The 19,868-nt window shown below is 34.6% G+C and overlaps 1 protein-coding gene across 3 annotated transcripts in view; it reads left to right on the top strand.

Moving 5' to 3' along the window:
* LOC144958092 (uncharacterized) overlaps window positions 1-19,350 on the top strand; it is a 33,826-nt gene extending 14,476 nt beyond the window's left edge. For 2 of the 3 annotated variants that reach the window (XM_078889731.1, XM_078889732.1), the window contains exons 3-4: window positions 14,202-14,310; window positions 18,616-19,350. In XM_078889731.1, coding sequence (XP_078745857.1) covers window positions 14,210-14,310; window positions 18,616-19,330 — 816 coding nt within the window. In that variant the 5' untranslated portion in view covers window positions 14,202-14,209 and the 3' untranslated portion in view covers window positions 19,331-19,350. The remainder of the gene's footprint in view (window positions 1-14,201; window positions 14,311-18,615) is intronic. The other variant, XM_078889733.1, reaches the window with a different exon arrangement.
* Window positions 19,351-19,868: the final 518 nt, after the last annotated feature.

Genomic DNA, 19,868 nt, shown 5'->3' with positions numbered 1-19,868 from the left:
AATAGAGACATAATACATTGTATACAAAAGAAGAGTTGCTAGCTCTAGCTATTCATCTTAGTTAAGAAAAAAAAATGAACGGAAACATTTCTTCATTACCTACAATAAGAGAAATGATTCTTCAGTAACAAGGTACTCTGCCGTACTCTGGAAAAAAACCCAAATTAAAAAATTTGGCCAGAAAACTCGTCCTTCAAATATCGATTGATTTAAATGACCCTCATCTTGACAAAAACCTCTTAAACCTGGGACTTCGCGAAGTCCCGGGTTTGAGAGTTTTTTTGTCAAGATGAGGGTCATTTAAATCGATCGATATTTGAAGGACGAGTTTTCTGGCCAAATTTTTTAATTTGGGTTTTTCCAGAGTACGGCAGTACTGAATAGTAACAACAAGATATGAAGTGAGTAGAAAAGTGCCAGAAGACAATAGAGAATAAAATTTTTTTTCGCGGCGGTGGTGGGGTTTGAACCTGCGACCTTATTGGTACGACAACTCCCTCTCTCACCCACTTCTTGAGATCGCCGATTCGTTCACCACCATCGCGAAGTAATTTTGACCAGCAGTTAAGCTTAATAGCCAATATTCTCATCACAAACATATAACATAGAAACGATTGAGACATGGAGTATGCTCCGGTGTATGGGGTGAATTTTTAATTCAGAAAAGTGAGTGGAGCAGGCACTTATGTTGGTAACAACAAGATATGAAGTGAGTAGAAAAGTGCCAGAAGACAATAGAGAATAAAAATTTTTTTCCCTTTTCACTTTTCTGACTTTTCTGAATTAAAAATTCACTTTTCTGAATTAAAAAGTACTGAATAGTGCAGCTTTTGCTTTATTCAATTATTTCTATACGGCGCAAGTCTTTCAAGTGCCATCGCCCTCAAATTACGTTGACGCTCTTTCAACAAAAACACTTATTTCTATTGTTATTTTGGCCAGGGAAGTGTGTTTACGTCTAGGTGCTCTTCTTTACAAGTCTGACAGCCAAACTCAATCGTGACCCTTCGTCTCAAAACGGTATTATGTCGGGATGGACCAGATGCTAAAAAGTCAAATTATAGATAAACTGGTCAAAAATATGAAACGTTGGTATTTAGCACAGTAAAATATGATATTCCTTCTCCTCTATAAAGCATATAAACTAAACTTAAGTATGATATTTGTGGCTATAAATTTCATTTTAAGCATCTTAATCATCCCGACTTAATACCGTTTTGAGACCAGGGGTCACAATTAATTAAATTATCATTAATGCTATGTGTTTGAGTAAAATTATACTCAAAACATCCACCAGCCAGATTAAACATAACCTTATTTATTTATAATCAGAATGATATAAATTTTATGAGAACTAATCACTAACAGGTTGTCTAGAAGTAATAACAAAGAGCTGAGTGACGTCAAATTCGTTCCTTTTTTTAGGTTTTAGTAAACGATGTGCAATATTATAATAGGACAATATTTTCTGTTGGTTTGAGGGTACGTATTTCCATCATGACAATGAGCCCATAACAATTTGGGTTATCAGACGTGTCAATGAGTAGACGTCGGTTTACACCAAAGATTGATACATTCGATCATATGACAGTCAAATGAAAGAAGAATCAAACAGTCTCTCTAACATGACAATTCTGTGAATTCTCGGGTTTCAGAAGTGTTGATATAATAATAACAATAATAATAGTAGTAATAAAACTAATAATAATAATGATGACGATGATGATGATGATGATGATGATGATGATGATGATGATGATGATGATGATGATGATAATAATAATAATAAAATAATAATGATGATGATGATCATGATGATGATGATGATGATGATAATAATAATAATAATAATAATAATAATAATAATAATAATAATAATAATAATAATAATAATAATAATAATAAGTTATTTATTTATTTTTCCTTTTATGTGCCGCTCAACTTCCACATAAGTGCTCAGCACAATATTAATTGCCATTCAAACATTACACATGCACACAAACTCAATCACAGATAAGTTTACATCTATACACTAACATACACACACACACACACACACACACACACACACACATACATACATACATACTTATACCAATATTACTCACTAATATTAGTAACTTATTCTAACGAAAGACATTTGAATTATTGAATTACAAAACAAAACAAAAACAAAAAAAAAAAAAAATTCAGTTATATAGTGGAAACTGTCAGTCTGAACTTAAGGTCAAAACTGGAATAAACTGACGTGATATAATATTGGGGTAGATCTTAAACATAGATTATATGCAACCGACCACTTCATTCAGGTATCATGGTTGAATGAACAAACAAAAAAGCTTTTATATAGCGCAATATCCTCTTAACGTGCTCAAAGCGTTTTACCAGGAGTTCCTGACCAACAGCAACATTTAATATGTAAGACGTGACATGACGCCTGTTAGGCGATATTACACTTTTTTTCGGACAGAGACAACGCTGATAACGACAGAGCACCTTTGTTACTGAACAACTATAACTGACAAATTGTCAAAAAATATCTAATCTGACACTTCTGGAAAAACTCTTAGGTTTGCAATATTTTTACACCACACCTTAGACAATAATATGTTTATATATATTTTATATATATATATATATATATATATATATATATATATATATATAATATATGGGGAACATTTTAAACATAGATAATACGTTACTCACAACATATTTTCTACCTTCAGCTCGATGTTGTCACCGCCAAATATATCAATAGATTACTATAACTACCAAATTGTCAAATAATATCTAACCTGACACTTTTGGGAACTCTCAGGTTCGAAATATGTTGACACGATATTAGGGAACATCTTAAAAACGACAATAATATGTAACCGACCGTTTGTTTTAAATGTCGAAATAAACTGGATGAAGCAATTTATTTTTGAAGTCGAGAAGATTAGAAAATACCCTCTATCCGGAAATGTCTTTGAGATGTTGGGGAACATATCAAATCTATGTTTCAATAGTGTATTTTTAGGCAATTGCCAATATAACTCGTAAAAGGATATGATATGTCCAATCAACAAATCAAGTAAGTAAAATCAATTAAAAATGAAGAAAAGCAAACAATGATGATGATGATAATAATAATAATAATAATAATAATAATAATAATAATAATAATAATAATAATAATAATAATGATGATGATGATGATGATATAATAATAATAATAATAATAATAATAATAATAATAATAATAATAATAATAATAATAATAATAATAATAATAATAATAATAATAATAATAATAATAATAATAATAATAATAATAATAACAATAATAATAATAATAATAATAAATATAGATGATGTGTAAAAAAATAGATTTAAAAGTAGTCCTTCCCGACATCATTTTGAGAATGTGGATTACAATCAACGTGCACATATATACAGGTCTGACATCCGAGCCCACTTATGGGCCTAGTTTAACATTGTTGTCATGGGCATTATTTTGCGTCAGTTTTTTTTTTTTTTTTTTGAGATTTCCATTATATTTAATGAGCCCGTAAGGAATTGGGTTAGATCTTATCTTATCTTATCTTATCTTATCTTATCTTAAAGGCTTTATATAGGAATTGTCCTTTAAATGCCTTATACAATAGTTTATAATTACAGAATATCATATTGCTTGCATTGTATCATTCACAGACATATTTACACAACTTTGAATGTCAGGGAAAATGTATCAATACGGAAATGTAAAATTAAAAAATACCATCATAGAATACTGGTATTTGAAAATTGGTCATGATCGAATGAATCATACGTGTACAAAGTTCATAGTACAATGAAATATTAATGGCAAAAATAATCTTGAAAGCAACAACGATAATAATCATATATAAGTCATACATAAATACATAAATTATACATAAATTATAGGACCTACAAATAAGTGAACGTCGATTAGAATTAATATTTAATCTTAGTCATCGGGTTTAAGTGCTCAACCCGCTTTACAAGAGGTCCCAAGCCAACAGCAGCAAACCGTTAACATTTATGCCCTGTAAGACAACGTTCTTACTTTTCTTTTAAAGAGATATCGCTTTTAATAGCCAAGTATGTATTGAGTCATTTTTACATCTGAAAACGGTGACAGAATATGAGTAAAAAGCCTTTTTCCCCCCAAGGACTCAACTTTTGTATGCTCAGAGCGGGACTCGACTCGAACCAGGGACCTATCGGCCCGAAGGCGACCGTTTATGTTATATCAGAAGACCTCAAAGCCGCACATGATATTCGAAGTTCGAAGTTGACATCACTCTGGTCTTTGTTATTGTTTTTTGCCATCCGCGTTTATGAGTAACTCTCATTAAACTGTATTATCCAGACTGTCAAAGCCCATGGTTACACAGAGTTTTGTGTGTTGGTCCGTTATACTTTCGGATGGCAATGTTGTGAGCTCTTTTGCCAAGCTCTGGAACGGAAGTGTGTGTGAAGATTTGCGTGGTTGTTTTGAATGCACTGACTGGAATGTTTTTATCGAATCATGTGATAGTGTGGATGAGCTGAATGACTGTGTGAGTTAGTATTTAAAATTTTGTGAACAGCTAGTGTCTTGTAAAAAAGAAATAAAATATTATCCTAACAACAAGCCTTGGATAACAAAAGATCTAAAACTTTTATTGAACCAAAAGAAAACTCTCTTTACTAGTGGAAACCAAAAAGATCTGAAAACAAAACAAAAAGAGATAAAGAGAGTAATATCTAGTTGTAGAGACAAGTACAAAAATAAAATTGAAAAATGCTTTTCTTGTGGGGATATACGGGACACGTGGCGGGGGCTTAAAACTGTTGTTAACTATAATCCAAAGCCCACGATTATATCAGAAGATATCGAAATTGAAACTCTAAATAAATTTTATTCACGTTTCGACACAGCAAACAAATTTGATATTGAAATGAAAAAACATAAATTAGACAGGGCTTTGGAAGATGAAATGACTATTGAGGTCAGTGAAGAGGAAACGAGATTCGCATTTTCGAAACTAAACGAGAGGAAGGCTGCTGGGCCGGATGGATTGAAAGGAAAATTATTAAAAGAATGTGCCCATCAGCTTTCCCTCATTTATACACATATTTTTAACTGGTCCCTCCAATGCGTTTCGATCCCTGAAATTTGGAAAACTTCAAAAATTATTCCTGTTCCAAAAAAAAAAAAAGAAAAACTTGAAACTATGAACGATCTCAGACCTGTTGCATTGACTTCAATAGTCATGAAATCTTTAGAAAAACTTGTTCTTGTTAAAATTAGGAATCAGTTTATGCCATTGAGTGATAGTCATCAATTTGCTTACATACCAGGACGTGGCGTAGAGGATGCCATTTAGCTGTTTACAAACAACACATCTACAGGCATCTAGATCACGCTAAGAGCTATTGCAGATTGCTTTTTGCTGATTTTTCTTCAGCGTTCAATACAATGCAACCTCAGTTGGTTGTTCAAAAATTGACTAGTCTGAATTTAAACAAGTATATAATTACTTGAGTGCTCGAATTTCTTACGGAGAGAGCACAATATGTTCAATTAGGACAAAACAAATCTTCCTGTATAACTACAAATACTGGTGCTCCTCAAGGTTGTGTATTGTCCCCTGTATTATTCACAATATACACGAATGACTGTAGAAGTCAAAACCTGAGTGTACCTTTAATAAAGTTTGCAGATGACACCGCTCTTCAAGGCCTCATAACAAATGGCAACGAAGTGGCTTATAGGCAAGAAATTGATAGATTTGTGTCTTGGTGTGATGCCTACCACCTAGAGCTTAACATAAGCAAGACAAAGGAGCTAGTGATTGCCTTTGGGAGAGTGAAGGAACCGATAGAACCGTTAAAATTAAAGGACCAATTCGTCCAGCGAGTTCCTCACAACAAATACCTTGGTGTAACGATTGATGACGGGCTCAAGTGGGATGAACACTTGAAAATAATTAGGCATAAGATGTGCAGACGTACATATTTTTTTATCAAAACTCTCTCAGTTTAGAATAGATAAAACCGTCTGCACATTATTTTATAGAGCAGTAATCGGAAGTGTTTTGTCATTTTGTATAACAGCTTGGGGAGGCAATTGCTTAGCAGTGGAAAGGAACAGAATAAATTCAAATATTAAAAAAGCCATTAAACGCTATATAAATGATGTTGACGATGTAGATCTTTTATACGAGAAATTTTGTATAAATAAAATAACTAAAATATTAAATGACCAGTATCATCCTCTAAGACCATCAATTATTATGTCAGAAAGAAGTGGTCGCCCTTTCTCTATTTCAACGAAAACAGAGAGACACCGAAAATCTTTTCTGCCGTCCAGTATTAGGCTTTATAACAACAAGCAATAATCATTTTATATAATTATTTCTCATTTTTACTTTTAGAAAATATAAATATTAATTTACTAATTTATTTGTTTTACAATCTTTTCAATTTTCAATTTATAGTGACAGTTTTAACTATTATACAGTGTTGAAATTATTCATATCATAAAGTGCAGCTCTGGTTATAGAGCTGCTCCTTTTTATTTATATACATCCTATTTCTATTGTATTTTTATCTTATTGTGTAAATTATAACACGTCTGTACAAAAAAATTTCCTTTTTGGGATGCAGTAAAGTATTATTATTATTATTATTATTATTATTATTATTATTATTATTATTATTATTAATTATTATTATTATTATTATTATTATTATTATTATTATTATTATTATTATTATTTATTATTATTATTATTATTATTATTATTATTATTATTATTATTATATATATTATTATTATCTATATATATTATTATTATTATTATTATTATTATTATTATTATTATTATTATTATTATTATTATTATTACTATCTATATCCGTTATGAGTGGATTTGTCACACATTCATGGTTTTCTGACCAAATTGGATTAGCCAGTAAAACTCGCATCTAAAAATAATTTGGCCAGAAAACTCGTCCTTCAATTATCGATGAATTTAAATAACCCTCATCGTGGCTAAAAATAAACAACTAAATATCAAACCTGGGACTTCTCGAAGTGTTTCTTAAAGTCCCAGGTTTGAGAGGTTTTTTTTCCAAGATAAGGGTCATTTAAATCGATCGATATTTGAAGGACGAGTTTAGATTTCTGGCCACATTTTTGAATATGGGTTTTTGCAGAGTAAGGCAGAGTATGAAAACCCACGGGTAAAAGGAATTATGTTTGATTATCAAAGTGTGAAAAAATTGTTGACTTTCGACAAGAATAGTGTTTATATCTTTTTAATGTAGATCTATAATGTAATATTATAATATAATATAATATAATATAATATAATATAATATAATATAATATAATATAATATAATATAATATAACATAATATAATATGATTTGGGTTCCGCCCGTGTTTACATCAGATATCAAGCTGAGACGGATGTTATAGACATTCTAGACAATGATTACGATATATACAAACAGGTGGTTTGATTAAAAAACAGATATTGATCGTGATGATGAAGATGATTATAATGATAATGAAGGGAAACAGAAATATGTTGTGAATGAAACGTTATTAATTATCATCTTTGTCATCTTGAAGGTTTTTGTTTGTTTGTTTTTGTTTTGTTTTTAATTTTTTTTAAATTGTTTTTCTTTTTATAAATATGTTATCTACCGGTTCAAAACGTTATTTTTTGGGGCAAACTCGTTGCTGGATATTGAATTTATAGATAGTGTGCGCTTGGATAAAAAAAAACTCACAACATTGCCATCCGGAAGTATAACGGACCAACACACAAAACTGTGTAATCTTGAACGTTTATAGTCTGGTTCATTAAGTTTAGTGAGAATTACTCATAAAATCGGATGGCAAACAACAATAACAAAGACCTGAGTGACGTCAACAACATTATATATATCTATAGATAGACCGAAGCTGACGTCATCTTTTAACCTAAACTCATATCACCATTAATAATTCTCTTTGTTATGGCGGAAAGTAATAAAGGCTCGTGACTCGAGTTTTTGTTGTTTTTGTTTAGGGGGGGGGGGGGGGGGGGGGTTGGTTTTTTGTTTTTTTGTTTTTTGTCATCCATGTTTATCAGTAATAGGATTCAATAGTCGTAACGTCACTTCCTTCCTAATGACGCATGGTAACTTAGTAACACTGGCTCTAAACTATCGGAACAATGGCGCACGCCCGTATGATATATTTCTCCGGCTAGCATAAAAACGCTTCCAGAGGAAAAAAAAAACCCACATAAATATGATCATGTTTTGACTTTTACACATTCTGATCAAAAGGCATATGGCGGGTGGTTGGATGGGAGCATCACCCTTGAATCGTATACCTATGATGTTCGCATGGGTGTACGATCCGATAGTGATGTCGTTTCTTCTTCTCTTTACTAGCCTATCCTGCTTCTTTGGTTTGTGATTGTATTTTTGACAGGGGATTTTTTTTTCTGTAAATCTTCTGCCTGTTTGTTCTTGGTTATTTATAATTTAGCTTATGATATCTTTAGGTTATTATTTTGATTTACATTTGTACTATTTTTGTTAGTGTTAGATTGCTTGTTTTTTTGTTTCAGCGGTCTCTCATATAACCTCAATTGTGTTGGAAGAGACCTAAAGCAACAAACAAAAAAAAAAAAAAAACAAAAGGCATATGAAAAGGGAATGAAAAGTTCTAGCCAGCATGAAAAATAAAAAGTAATGATTTTCTTTGTTTAGAACCAAGATGGCCGCCGTTGCCATGCGGCGTGACATCAGACTATTGAATCGTATTGCCTGTTATTATTTAATATGGAAAAAGCTTGGCGGAAGTGTCAACTTTTTGAATCGGTTCAGGACTCGGTAAATAATCAACTTGAAAATATCCAAAATATCAGCAGTTAATTTATTACAATTTTTCGGACAAATACAACGCTGTTTACGGCCAGGTACTCATTTTACACCTGAGTACGGTGAGAGAATGTGAATAAAGAGCCTTTTCCAAGGACTAAACTATACGCCGAGCGTGAAGATCGAACCCAGGACCTTCCGATCCGAAAGCGAGTGTCATACCACCACTAGACCACATAGCCACATTATGACGACTGTCCGAGGGGCGTGGTTATATTCCCTTCCATTAAGTGTTTATAGATAGTATAAAGTTGACGTCATTCAGGTCTTGTTGTTTTTGCGTTTTGCCATCCGCGTTTATGAGTAATTCTCACTAAACTGTATTAGCCAGACTATAATGTTCATGGTTACTCCCAGTTTTGTGTGTTGGTCCGTCATACTTCCGGGTGGCAATGTTGTGAGCTTCTTAGCCAAGCGCATACTATCTATAAGGTTTTAATAGTATACGATGCGTTTCTAGATCAGACCATGTAAGTCTGTAAATATCTTCTAGCTCACAATGATTATTTGTAATAAGTTAAATTTGGCACGGCCGGGTTTTTGAAGCTTTCTATCGGAGACAAAAATGAAAATATGGAGACGTGAAACTCGGAGCCTCCTTCCGTATGTGGGTGTTCAATGTCAAGTCGGTAAACATGACATTTGTGCATTGATGGTATCTATGTGTTTAAATATAATACACACCATTTCTTTCCGCAAAATCAATCTTACAAATACACAAAAAGTTTATCTATAGATAGAATGCGCTTGGCCAAGGAGTTCACAACATTGCCATCCGGAAGTATAACGGACCAACACACAAACTCTGTGTAACCATGAACTTTTATAGTCTGGTTAATACATTTTAGTGAGAACAACTCACAAACGCGGATGGCAAAAACAATAACAAAGGCCTGAGTGACGTCATCTTCGAACTCTCTGTCGTCTGAGAGAATTTAGTGAGAAGAACTCGATTGTTAGTAAATATTCAACCGTTGAACAGCACACAATCTTGATTGATGACTCATTTGGATGAAAACCTGAATATATATAGAATACGCTTGACTTAGAAGCTCACACCATTGTCATTCGTAAGTATAGATAGTATGCGTTTGGCTAAGAAGCTCATAACATTGCCATCCGGAAGTATGACGGACCAACACACAAAACTGTGTGTATCCATGAACGTTTATAGTAGAGTTAATACAGTTCAGTGAGCATTAGTCATAAACGAGGATGGCAAAAAACAATAACAAAGACCTGAGTGACGTCATCTTCGAACTATCTATAACGGACCAACACACAAAACTCGATATAACCATGAACTTTTATAGTCTGGATAATACAGTTAAGTGAGAATTACTCATAAACAAGGATGGCAAAAAAACAATAACAAAGACCAGAGTGACGTCACTCAGATCTTTGTTATTGTTTCTTGCCATCCGCGTATATTAATAATTCTCACTAAACTGTATTAACCTGACTATACACGATCATGGTTACGCAAGGTTTTGTGTATTGGTCCGCTATACTTTCGGATGGCAATGTTGTGAGCTCTTTAGCCAAGCGCATACCATCTATAGATTGAATCCAATACAACCCTGTTGCCACTTCAGAAGTTTCGCGTCTCTATTGATGCTATGCGGTTGGCCAAAAAGTTCACAACATGTCGCCAGTCATAAATAACGTTCCAACACACAAAACTGTATAACCTTCAACGTTTACAGTCTGATTGATATAATTTAGTGAGAACTACTCACAAAAATGGTTGGATAAAAACAATAACAAAGTACTGAGTGACGTCAATTTCGTTTTATTAACATTGCTGTCTCCGATAACGTCTTTAGTTTAGTGATTACTTCTCACTTAATTCTCTTTAACAGACGACAAACTTTTAAGGTTACACATTGTTTTGTGTATTTGTACAATTGGATTCAATAGATAGTATGCGCTTGGCAAAGAAGCTCATAACATTGCCATCCGGAAGTATACCGGACCAACACACAACACTGTGTGTATCCATGAACGTTTATAGTCGGGTTAATACAGTTCAGCGAGCATGACTCATAAACGCGGATGGCAAAAAACAATAACAAAGACCTGAGTGACGTCATCTTCGAACTGTCTATAGTCTGATGTCACGTCGCCCCTCAACGGCGGCCATCGTGGTTCTAAACAAAGAAAATCGGTACTTTTTATTCTTCATACTGGCTCGAACTTTTCATATGTCTTGTGATGAGAATGTATAAAAGTTAAAACTTGATCATATTTATAATGATTTTCTCCTCTGAATACGCTTTTATACTCGTCGGAGAACTATTTCATAAGGGCGTCCGCCATTGTTCCGATAGTTTAGAGCCAGTTACTAAGTTACCATGCGTCATTACGAGGGAAGTGACGACATGGCTGTTGAAGCGTATTAACATGGCGAACAGAGATGTGTTTTTTACTTAAACTTAAAGACAAATCAGAAATACGCAAATTTTATACAAGGAACAAAATGGACGTCACTCAGAAAGAATTGTCATTGTCAATTTTAAAAAAACTGTAATAATGCCTTTTTCTCTTGTCTTAATATGTCAAATGTTTCCATAGGCTTGGGACCAGGTACTCATTTTACACCTGAGTACGGTGAGATTGCCCTGTATAAAAAGTTCAAATATATTTTGACTATTTCTTGCCTACACATTAAGTTCAACTTTCAGAAGTACAGAAATAGTTTGCATTAAGTTAAGCATGACAATTATCTTATCAACTTTAAAATCAATATAGTTAGTATGCAGATGACGTCACTCAGGCCTTTGTTATTGTTTTTGCCATCCGCGTTTGTGAGTTGTTCTCACTAAACTGTATAGATAGAATGCGCTTGGCCAAGGAGTTCACAACATTGCCATCCGGAAGTATCACGGACCAACACACAATCTCGGTGTAACCATGAACTTTTATAGTCTGGTTAATACAGTTTAGTGAGAACAACTCACAAACGCGGATGGCAAAAACAATAACAAAGGCCTGAGTGACGTCATCTGCATACTATCTATTAACCAGACTATAAACGTTCATGGTTACACAGAGTTTGTGTGTTGGTTCGTTATACTTCCGGATGGCAATGTTGTGAACTCCTTGGCCAAGCGCATTCTATCTATACGGAATTGATTTGTTAACGAAACGAATATGCTTTTTTATTGTTTCTTGTTGACAAGATAAAACAAATAATTTGTCTTTATTTATGATTTATTTATTTATTTATGTCGAGACACGTCTTGCTTGAATAAAGCTAAGCATGAGAAAGTTATCAAGACTTGCTATCAATATCAATTATTATTGTGTTGGTGGAGAGAAATGGGAACTGTTTTGTTTTTATGTTGTCTTTGTTTTGTTTGTTTGTTTGTTTGTTTTTAATTGTTTATTTTTAGATTTGATTTGTTTGTTTTTCTTGTTTCTGTTGATTTGTTTTAATGTCTCATATTTTTTTCGATTTTATGGTTTGTTTGTTTGTTTTTTGTTTTGTTTTTTTTTTTTTTTTTTTTTTTTTTTTTTTTTTTTTGCTTGTTTTTTTTTTTCGGGGGGGGGGGGAGTGGGGGGAAGGAAGAGTGTGTTTCTTGTTTGTTTTATTTTTTTTTTTCTTTCCTTTTTGCATTTTTGTACTTCTTTGATGTTGTTTGGGTTGGGGTTTTTTAAACCTTGTTTTGTTTTTTGTTTTGTGTTTATGAGATTATTTTTATTTGTTTATTGTTTTTTTTTCTTCTTCTTTTTTTTTCGTGTCTCTTTGACATTTCATGGGATTATAACCAATTTTTCTCGGCAAGAAAATGATTCCTGATGTTATTCAACAACAGTGTTTGTCTTGGACACGGCATGCAAAAGATGCTGTGCGCTTAGATAAGACACTCACAACATCGCCAACCGGAAATACAACGGACCAACACACAAAACGGTGTATAACCTTGAACGTTGATAGTCAGGTTCATACAGTTTAGTGATAATTACTCATTAACATGGATGGCAAAAAAACAATGACAATAATAATAATAATAATAATAATAATAATAATAATAATAATGATAATAATAATAATAATATAATAATAATAATAATAATAATAATAATATAATAATAATAATAATAATAATAATAATAAATAATAATAATAATAATAATAATAATAATAATAATAATAATAATAATAAATAATAATAATAATAATAATAATAATAATAATAATAATAATACTAATAATATATCTTTATTGTCCTCAAAAAAGTGGCAATTTGTCATTTGGTGACACTTTTAAACCATTACAATATATTGACATAGATGGTGGCCTTCGTAAAGTTATGGCCTGATAATGACCAAAAAATGACGTCAAAATGCCAGTCTTTTGTCACAAAAAAAAAAAACAAATCGTGAGTTGTATTCAATAGTTCAACCAATGAAATAACTTGTTTCCATGAGTTCCACTAACGACAACTCACTAGACGGTGCAAAAACCAAATAATGACGTCAAACTGCCAGTCCTTTTGGATTTCAGTATCAGGCTTTAACATAACGATGGCTACGCATAGACACACTCACACATATGCATACGAGTAGCATCGTAGTCATCGTCACCATCACCAAAACAAAGACCTGAGTGACGTCATCTTCGTTTTATCTATAGATAGTATGCAGATGACGTCACTCAGGCCTTTGTTATTGTTTTTGCCTCTGCGTTTGTGAGTAGTTCTCACTAAACTGTATTAACCAGACTATAAAAGTTCATGGTTACACAGAGTTTGTGTGTTGGTCGGTTATACTTCCAGATGGCAATGTTGTGAACTCCTTGGCCAAGCGCATTCTATCTATACCATCTGGATCATAAACATCGTTCATCACATTTTAACATTAAGTTAATGCTTTGCGTTTAGGTAAAATACTCACAACATCTGCCAGCCGGATATAGAATACCAACACACAAAACTCCGATTTATATAATTTATAATAATAATAAGCATATTTATATAGCCCCTTTCGTCGAAACCTCAAAGTGTTTAGTGAGAACTAATCACATACAGCGAGTCAAATCATAAAAACAAAGAGCTTAAACTCGTCAACTTCGTTTCTTTATTATCGTTCCATGTTGTTGCTTTTTCTTTTTCACAGTACGTCAGCCATAAAACTGAAACTTTTGCTACTTCCCTCCCTCCTCGCCGCCCCCTCATCCACCACCCCCAATCTGTAAAGGATAACATTTATTGTTTTGATTGTTTATTTGTTTTGTTTTGTTTTGTTGTATTATTCAGGTATTACAATGGATGAAAGAGTGGTTGGGATTCTGGCAGTGGCTGGATTCATAATATTCATTCTGATATCCAGTATAGTGGTGTACACAGTACGCCATCTTTGTAAACGGTAAGAACTCCAGGTTTTCATGCATATACACATGCCTGTTGTTGTTTTGTGCGGAGCCATCGTTAACGTATTATTATAGATAGTATAGATAGAATGCGCTTGGCCAAGGAGTTCACAACATTGCCATCCGGAAGTATAACGGACCAACACACAAACTCTGTGTAACCATGAACTTTTATAGTCTGGTTAATACAGTTTAGTGAGATCAACTCACAAACGCGGATGGCAAAAACAATAACAAAGGCCTGAGTGACGTCATCTGCATACTATCTATACGCTTGGCTAAGAAGCTCATAACATTGCCATCCGGAAGTATAACGGACCAACACACAAAACTGTGTGTATCCGTGAACGTTTATAGTCAGGTTAAAACAGTTCAGTGAGCATTACTCATAAACGCGGATGGCAAAAAACAATAACAAAGACCTGAGTGACGTCATCTGCATACTATCTATAGGGAATGAGATTAGCGGAAGAGTAGCGTCCCTTGATTGGACGTCACCTTACAGAGAAAACGTCAAAATGGTCTTGCACATGCGTCTCTCTCGTCCTCGCTTTCGGTGAAGTGTCTCATCCTAGAAATAGGAGAGATAACGCTAGCGTTAGCTCTTCTTTTTCTAGGGTCTCATTCCGCTTTCACCGGAAGCGAGGACGAGAGACGCATGCGCACAACCAACATGACGTTCTCTCTAATAACTTTACCGCCGGTGACGTCCAATCAAGGGACGCTACTCTTCCGCTAATCTATCTCATTCCCTATGGTTAACGATGACCTTGTGGTATGACAATCTAGAATCGAGAATCTAGAATCTAGAGCTTATATATAGCGCAATATCCACTAAATGTGCTCAAAGCGCTTTACAAAGGGTCCCTGACCAACAGCAACGTGTAACATGTAGAACGAGACATGACACCTGTTAAGCGATATTACAATTTTTTCAGAGATAGGCAATGCTCGCTGTTGACGGCCAGGTATTCATTTTACACCTGAGTACAGTGAGAGAATGCGAATAAAGTCTTTTTCAAGGACTCAACTATGCGCCGAGCGAGGCTCGAACCCAGGACCTTCCGATGCGAAAGCGAGTGTCATACCACAAGACCACATAGCCAATTAGTATCATGTCTGAATGGTATATCCATTAAAAAGTATTTCTTATACAGGTGTATTGGATGGGGGTGAGGGGGGGGGGGGGGGACAAAATAAAGATTTAGGATTCTGGCTATGGCTGCATTCATAATTTTCAATAGATGTAAAATATAAGACGCATGATATTGAGCATTACTTTTCCAATATGTAACAAAATCGTAATGTCAAAAAACTGGTTCCAATCTCATTGGAAGTGTAAAAAACACTCTTCCGGAGCACTGAATACATGTCTTGTGAAATTGATCTTCTGAGTTTCAGAGTGATGGCATCTTATTTTCCAATCAGCATATCCCGCATTTTGCAGGGTTGCCATAATGAATGCCACAATCTCCATGCCTCTCGGTTCAGAGCATCATCTTCCTCCAGGCCCAATTCTTTCATAACGTCACTAACGTTGTCCAGCCATCAAGTCTCTTGGGCGTCCCTTTTCCTCTTTCCCGCTAATTGGAAGTCCAACACTTTCCTCCCCCTCTCGTCTCTTTAAATATCCGAACCATTTCAATCTATCTTCTCTCAACTTTATTAATACATTCTTCACTTCAGTCAACCTTCGAATTCGTTAATTTATCACTTTATCTTTTCTTGTCCAGCCAAGTGACCATCTCAACATCCTCAGATTCTGCCACCTCAACTTCGTTATCTTGTTTCTTTGTGTTGTTCCTATATATATTAGTCGCATTTACTCCCTTAATCTTTCTCTCCAGCAACATGGAGAGTGTTTCTAACAACAACACACAGTATGTGGGAGGATATAGATAGAATGAAGATGACGTCACTCAGGTCTTTGTTATTGCTTTTTGCCATCCGCGTTTATGAGTAATGCTCACTGAACTGTATTAACCCGACTATAAGCGATCATGGATACATAAAGTTTTGTGTGTTGGTCCGTTATACTTCCGGATGCCAATGGTATGAGCTTCTTAGCCAAGCGCATACTATCTATAGATAGTCTTGTTTTGTTTTTGTCTTTTAGCGTATTGTATCCTTCTATTGTTTTAGTCAATAGCCTTCGAGGCGTTTATGAATATATTGCATATTTCTCCTAAAGCTGCTAGCATTCCCTGAATGTTAAGTACTTTTAATTATTCATACCATAATCAAATCATATCATAATCATTATTGGTTACAGAGGTCAAAAAACTTTTAGATACCTGTTCTGTCTTTTTTTTTTTGCAAATATATATATATATATATATATATATATATATATATATATATATATATATATATATATATATATTCCAAATATTATAATTTTATACAACCCCTTCCCCCCCCCCCCCCCCACCGCACACACACACAAAGAGACAAATAGGGTTACAAAGTCGTGACGTCACTTCCTCTTAAAAACTGTCATAGAGACCAAAAGTGGTTCCACCTGCAAATCGATTTTTTTAAAAACCGACAGGCCTCCCTCGTCTACCTCTCCGAGCGAAGTCGACAATCATGTGCAAAACAATGAACCATTTTAGCAAATAACAATTCGATCAATTTGATTTTTTAAAAAGCAAGTGTGTATGAGTAGTAAAGAACACGGCTTAATTCTTTCTGTTGAGTGTGGAACCAAAAGGGTCGTTGCTAGGCCAGTGTGACATCGCCATTTTTGTCTCTATCGATGCATGGATATTGTTGTAAACAACATCGTGTCTCCGAACAAAAGGTCAAGTTGGTGCATACATCGTTTTTCACCTCAGACTTGTTGATCATAAACGTTTTAAAAAGCTAGAAAGATAGTGTAGATACGATTCTTTCATTCTTTGTATTTATTAAACGAGTTATCTTTATCGTACCCATTAACACTACGATCTTGCGATTATTATTATTATAATTATTATTAAATTACCAATTAGCTGTCTTTTACATCCAATTTCACACCAATAAAATGTGCGGCTATGTTGTCAAGTGGTATGACACTCGCTTTCGGATCGGAAGGTCTTGAGTTCGAGCCTCGCTTAGCGCATAGTTGAGTCCTTGGAAAAGGCTCTTTACTCACATTCTCTCACCGTATTCAGGTGTAAAATGAGTACCTGGTCGTTAACAGCGTTGTCTCTGTCCGGAAAAATTGTAATATCGCATAACAGGCGTCATGTCTCGTTCTACATGTTACGTGTTGCTGTTGACCAGGGACTCCTTGTAAAGCGCTTTGAGCACAATTAGTGGATATTGCGCTATATAAAAAGCTCATGTATTATTTATTAAATTTTGCGTTCATTATTCTACGGTTACGTATTTACTAAGAAATGATAGGGTTTTCCAATGGGAGGGGTGGAATAATATACGATTCTTACACTCTTGCTTTTTGGAATTCCGGACGTGTTCCCAACCACTGCACGAGCTTGCGAGTGCGCGTTGGCAACAAAGTTCCAATTCCAAAACACAAGAATGTAAGAAATGATTTATTCTACCCCTCAGTCGATTCCTATATCGTCATCTTTGAATAAAAGACATCTTCAAACATATTTGAATGATACAACTTTTTGAAGAATCTGATTTTTAGTGAAATTTACGCTTCATAATCTGACGTCACAAATTATTATTGTAAACTTGATATCATTCCGCGTTACTATTTAGGGAGAGGGGTGGAATACTATACGTTCTTCAAGGCATGGATTTCTCTATCATGCATTTATGAGAACAGTTAATGTTTCAGCAATTTTGTATTAAAACCAAGTCCATTCCATGTCATGACCGTACGTTGGATATACGAGTTCTGTCGAAAATTGGAAGAATATCTGGTGATGAACATCTTAAAGTTATCTCATCGTGTAAATGTATCCAAAGAAAATATTTTCAAATTATTTATATTTACTGTGCGGTTATGTAGTATTGTGGTATGACACCCACTTTCGGATTGGAGCCTCGCCCGGCGCATAGTTGAGGCCTTGGAAAAGGCTCTTTACTTACATTCTCCCACAGTACTCAAGTGTAAAATGAGTACCTGGCCGTTAACAGCGTTGTCTCTGTCGGAAAAAAATGGTAATATCGCCTAACAGGCGTCATGTCTCGTTCTACATGTTACGTGTTGTTGTTAGTCAGGTGTAAAGCCCGTTGAGCACTTCTAGTGGATATCGCGCTATGTAAAAGCTCAAGTTTTTTTGTTTTGTTTTGTTTTGTTTTTTTTTACTGAAAAAAAAATTATTTTATGCTTTAATCCTCAGAAGACGTCAACGAGCTATCGACGAAGACAAAGAAAGAACTAAAGCCAACAGCAACAACAATAGCAGTAGCGGTAGCTTTACCACCATTGCCACCAGCACTACAACCAGTGGCGGCAGCAACAACAGCAGCAACAAAAACAAAAGCAAAGACAAAAAACCCGTAGTCACCCTCCAAACACCAACTCCCGCCATTCCTCCTGTCTACGAAGACGTTGTGGACGCACCTCTGTCACGTGGTGGTGTCGTGAATACCTTCCAGTCGGACTCCAATTTGAATACCGACCCTTGGTCTATCTCGGAAGCCCTCCCGGCCGTATACCGACCCCCAACCACTCACCCAAAAGACCTACATTCTCACAAAATGATCAAGGATATACAAAATGGAAGATATAATTATTTCAGTAACTATCGCTCTAAAAACGAAGGTAATCATAAATTCAGACAGGATAATAATTTTAACGGCTACCACCCGGACGACAACAGTCCTGATATGCGCAGGAACACGGGCAGAAATTACCGTGCTCGTATTTACAAACAAAATGGAATTTGGAGCAGAAGAGGATCGGGCTCGGAAGAATACAATATGGGAATTCCAATGACAAACGGGAATTTAGAAGGAATAGGAAAAGGAAAGGGAGGTAAAAGAAACGCCAAGTCATATAGTCAAAATAAAATCAATAATGATATGTGGAAAAAGGGACATGTACGATATTGACAATTGAAAAAAAATAAAAATTATGCCTTTTCCGCCACGACATCATAAGACATCGTCGCCAAGGCATTCCACGAAGGAATATAGATAACTCATCAAACAAGATGTCTGATGTCAACAGGAATCACCCATGTTGTCCAAGTGTATAAATTGTGGGTTAATAATCATCTTGCTCAAGGAAAAAAATACGAAAGTGCCTGAAGCGGGGATCGAACTCGGGTCCTTCCGGGCCACAGTGCAATGCCTTAACCACTCGGTCACTTCGCCCCCCATTGACCATAAGTTGTACAAAAGAAAAATATGAGGTTTTGGGTGAAATGATATCGTTTGTGTGAGAGAAGCTTGAAAGAAACCAATTTGTTTTTTTAAATGATTGATTCATTATCAACATAACATATTTTTTTAAGTCTGTGAAAAAAAATGTGAGGCTGGCTGAGAAAACCCGGGAAGATGCGACAAGTTTCGATTCGAGATATGAGCCAAAATCGAAGATAAACTGTTTCCCATAGCAACAAATTATATTCAGAAAAAAATTCATAAC

This window comes from Berghia stephanieae, chromosome 12 (genome assembly GCF_034508935.2).
Source record: "Berghia stephanieae isolate SIO BIC M18660-M18661 chromosome 12, UCSD_Bste_1.3, whole genome shotgun sequence".
Classification (NCBI taxonomy): domain Eukaryota; kingdom Metazoa; phylum Mollusca; class Gastropoda; order Nudibranchia; family Aeolidiidae; genus Berghia; species Berghia stephanieae.
This window is presented reverse-complemented; position numbering and strand designations above follow the sequence as displayed.